The 4,617-nt window shown below is 38.2% G+C and overlaps 1 protein-coding gene across 1 annotated transcript in view; it reads left to right on the top strand.

Moving 5' to 3' along the window:
• Window positions 1-260: 260 nt before the first annotated feature.
• The window catches only part of LOC101848965 (proteasomal ATPase-associated factor 1), a 20,582-nt gene continuing 16,225 nt past the window's right edge, over window positions 261-4,617 (top strand). Inside the window, exons 1-3 of the mRNA XM_005097105.3 lie at window positions 261-394; window positions 3,003-3,043; window positions 3,955-4,061. Coding sequence (XP_005097162.1) covers window positions 330-394; window positions 3,003-3,043; window positions 3,955-4,061 — 213 coding nt within the window. The 5' untranslated portion in view covers window positions 261-329. The remainder of the gene's footprint in view (window positions 395-3,002; window positions 3,044-3,954; window positions 4,062-4,617) is intronic.

The raw sequence follows: 4,617 nt of genomic DNA, 5'->3' as shown, positions 1-4,617 counted from the left end.
CGGGATGTTTTTATCTTTTTAACTTCCGGTTGACACCAGAGTTGATGGTCACAGGAGGAAATAAACGAAGTAATTTCTTTGAAACTTCTTTCATGGAACTTTTGTCTCTGACAAAACTGAAATCCAGATTTGAATAATGTTTATAAGAATTTATATAAACTTATAGGCCTATCCAAGGTAATAAGTCAAGGAAACAATTCTTCTGACATTAAAACAGTGGGCTAACTTAAAGATCTGTTTATAGATTAGTTCATCCTCCTACTTTCGTTTTCTGTACAACAAGCATCTTTTTGAAGAGTCAAGGCAGGTGTTTGGTTTGTAGGCCCGGAATGGAAATAATGGCAACGCCAAGCAATAGACTTATTTTACAAAGCGATTGGGACAGCGCAGTGAGGTTTGCATTTGAAGTACCAGTAATTCAATTCAAGAGATTGATTTGAATTTGTGTTAGATCTAAATCTAGATCTCTATGTTTTCTTTTTTGATTTTTATAATTGGCCCTTGCCTTCTTCAACTTCAACTTTCTAAAAAATAATTCTAATTCTAGAATCTACTGCTACAAATTAATTACCATGTAGCCTACTAGATCTAGTCTTGATCTAAATCTAGAATCTAGATCTAGATTTTAGATCTAGATCTAGAAATCTAGATTCTAGATCAAGATCTACGGCACTACTGTACAATTGTTGTCCCGGTCCCGTTTTGTTCTAGATCTTGTTATAGATCTAGATTTAGATCTAGATATCTAGCTCTAAATCACACAAAAGCAAAGACTACTGGATATCGATACTGATTTAATTTAAATATTCGGTATAGATGTTTTATCCGTAGAATCTAGATCTAGATCAAGCCTACAAAATGAGCACGACTTGTGTGCGACACCAAGGACTTTACTCAGTCAAAATTTCTGGTGCTCGTCATAAACGGACACATGGTCTCGAAACTGTGCTCACTTTGTTGGCAATATAAGCCACCGTTTGCGCAAAATCCGGTATCACATCAACATACCACCAAGACGAAAGCTGAGAGATTGTTTGTGCCAGAGCTATGGCGTGGCTGGATAATGGAGTTGGAGCCCGAGAAGTTGCCAGAAGGCTCGCAGTGTCATACTTAACTATGTCATTGTCCGCCTGAGGCTGAGGCAGCACCATCATGCCACTGGATCAGTCCAAAAACATCCACGTTCAGGTTGACCCAAGAAGACCACTCACAGAGTGTTTGCAAGTTGTCCCTAACTTTTGTTGAAGTCTGTAGTATAGTTTGACGTGAAAGCGACAAATAGAACGCCAAACACAACCATGGGTGGCTTAAAATTCAAGGTAAAAAAAAGATTAGAGCCATGCTGACAATAAATGTACTGACAGTATGTCATGTAGTAACTGGGTTTAATGATTTATAATTAATATAAATCATATATGCAGAGAAGTAATATATTTTTACTTTTTAAGACAGTCTTGTCGTTCACAACAGAAAAACCAAATTGGCAACAAGAGTGTTGTTTGTTGGCACTTCTTTGAACACTGTGGGTAGTTGGTGAATTGGCCAAAGTGGTGTACGGTGTTTGGTTAAGTGTACCGTGACTGGAGACAAGTTGAGAGCTAGCATTGATTAACAGAGATGTAGGATAGGATCAAATCTCTGTTGTGTGCCAACACTGCTGTAAACCTCTTTTGTACCTTTAATAAGCACCTTCAATTTGAAAGTGCTTTTTGAATGTTGATAGATATTATTTTGGATTTCTTTATAACTGAATTTGAATTATTATTAGCAATTTTAATCTCTTGTCCACTGTCCTGCTGACAAACACTGTGGTCCTGTCCAGATAACACGCTGCCCTGTCCATTGGTCAAATGAATGATCTATGGATTTGGTCAGGTAATTGCATAAATGGAACTTGCTGTCTAAAGTGAGGCAAACAAACAAATATTGTGAAAATTGTGGGCTTGATTTTTTAGATAACAAAATTTGAAAATGAATTAAGAGTAGAAATTGCAATTTCAAAATGAAATAACACTTGTATCTTAAGGTGTGTTAATGCTTTAATACTGGTTAGATTTCGAGAGCAAAAGTGGGATTGTCTTGTTGGTCTGATGATTATTTTTAGAATGAGATGTTGGATGGGTTTCTAGGCTTATCAGACAGGGAGAAGTTGTGATGGAAAGTAGTAAAAAATTAACGAAGTTGAGTTGCATAGTTACATGGGCACAGCGGGGGACAGCACTATCCTCATGGTTGTTGAATACTGGAGTGTTCGACTGACGGTGATTTACCTTTCTATTGGAGGTCAGATCGGAACTTGGTCAGAAACTAAAGTGCACGTAATAGTTTCTGTGGTATTTTAACAACCGAACCGTGTTCTACATTCTTGGATGTAGTCAGTAAGGTCTGGACCTGAGTTTTATTTCCTTTGTGTTTTGCATGATCTCTCTTATAAGTTATTCAATTTCTCCCTTGCTATTTCCATTTTCCCTTTACTTTTACCATTTTAGCAAGGTTTTACACTCAATGTTTATATAAGATATTCTTTTTTTAATGTCTCTGTGACTGGTCCCTGGAAAAGAAGTAGTCAGCCTTTTGATCGTTTTTCCCTCAGTCTCACCATTTCTAAGAAGTGCAAAGATTATAAAAGATAAGTGTTCTGAGTTAAGTGAAACATTTTAAATGCATAAAAAATGTCTGTAGGCCTCAATGGCCCAACACCACTCTGCTTTCATGTAGATTTTGGCCATAATGACTTACAGGAACAGGACGGACTAAGTGAGGAGTTGAGCTGTAGAGGTGAAGCAAAGCTGCGAGACGAAATGGCATGTGAAGGATCAGGGAAACAAGGTCCTTGTCATAAATATTTTGAAGCTGTATACACATATCTTCAAAGTCACTTCAACAAAATCTATTTTCACTCATCTGTTAGTAGCCACAATTTGGCTACCAAAACATTGTTACTTTCTAGGCTGTAAATATATTTGGCTCTTACACATCCCTCTGCCTTTTTTATTTTGCAGAGAGAGGAATGGAAAAGCCTGGGTTTCGTTCAAATCAGCAAGTGAGTTTACCTCGATTATCAGAGACAAAGGAGTGGGGGGGGGGGGGGGGTATAGACTGAAGCCAGAAGGTAAGATTGTCTCTCACTTTAGTGACAGGCTATCTCTTTTGTCTCATGATCTCTAAAAGAGCAAGGTTTGATTGCATTCTTATATAAGGCATGGTCGTTTCAGTTCTTTCATGTTTAATTGGGGGTCAGTTTTCCTGTTACTATTTCCAACTCCTCTTTATATCATAATTCATAATAATAATAGCATTTGTATAGCACATATCACCGCTCAACAGCAAGTTCTGTGCACTTAACACTATATTATTTCCCCAGCAGACCATAGAATATTCAGAAACATTCTCGGCTTCCTGGGAAGCATACTGTGCAAGCAGCTGATTATGCACTCAAACACTAACAAACTGACAACATTTTTCTCTGTCTATAGCAGCGTACTCACTCCTACCTGGGTAAAGCGAGGAAAATTCAGGCAAAGTGCCTTTCCCAAGGATAAAATGTCGGGCCTCTGACGGGATTCGAACCCATGACCTTACGGTTGTGAGTGAGAGAGCCTAGCCACCAGGCTACCAATGCCACATCTGCTCCCACTTTTTCTAAATCCCCAAACTTTTGGTTTTAATTTTAAGATTTTTTTGTCTTAAAGATTTATGCTCAGATATTGTTCCTTCAAAACCTGTTAGCAGCAGGTTTATTAAAAAATTATCGATGTGTATGTGTCCTTTGTGAAATTGTATAAAATGTAACTTGCTTTCCACAAAACATACTAGACTCTTTTAGCTTGACCACAGTGTCAATATTTTCAGCCAAAGTTTTTCATGAGATAGTGTTGGCTTTGAGTAATTGATATTTTAGAATGATTTTGGGTTCAAGCTCAAATTCATTTTCAGGTCACCTCTTTTCCTCAGCACCCCCTAGTGAGTATTCTGAAGTGTGTGGTCACGGTCGATCTCCTGAAGGTTTACCATATCTGACCACAAAGGATGAGCAGTTTTCAGTTTCTGATATCACAAAGGTATGACATTGATAATCATCATCATCATCATCATCATCATCATCATCATCATCATCATCATCATCATCATCTGCCTTTCACCCTGGTAGTGTGTGTGGCCTCCACCTGTCTCTGTTCTGGGCAATCTTCTCCACCCCCTGCCAGCTGTTTCCCAAATGCATGGGATCTGCCTCAAGATCTTGCTTCCAGGTGGATCTCGTCCTTCCTTTCTTTCTCCTCCCCCACAGTTCCATCTTCGGCTTTGTCTTTTAATGTGGGCTGGCTTCCTGAGTGTGAAGACATCGACACTTAGATCTAATGATAATTTTAAACGGATGTTATGAGTAGTATGAGACAGATTTTGTCTCATAAATTAATGTGATGGGTTTTGTATTCTTTGTTGGCTCGATTTGACCAGCATTTTCGGGTACACCCTGTCAGTATGTACGAGGAAGTACTTTGTTCATTTGTCCTGATTGTGATCCCATTATACCTTGGCGTAGTTAGCTGACATTCACATTCTCACAGTGTTTGATCACAAGATTTGCATCTTTTTGTTTGAATATATATATATATA

The sequence above is a fragment of the Aplysia californica genome, unplaced genomic scaffold (assembly GCF_000002075.1).
Source record: "Aplysia californica isolate F4 #8 unplaced genomic scaffold, AplCal3.0 scaffold00146, whole genome shotgun sequence".
NCBI lineage: Eukaryota > Metazoa > Mollusca > Gastropoda > Aplysiida > Aplysiidae > Aplysia > Aplysia californica.
This window is presented reverse-complemented; position numbering and strand designations above follow the sequence as displayed.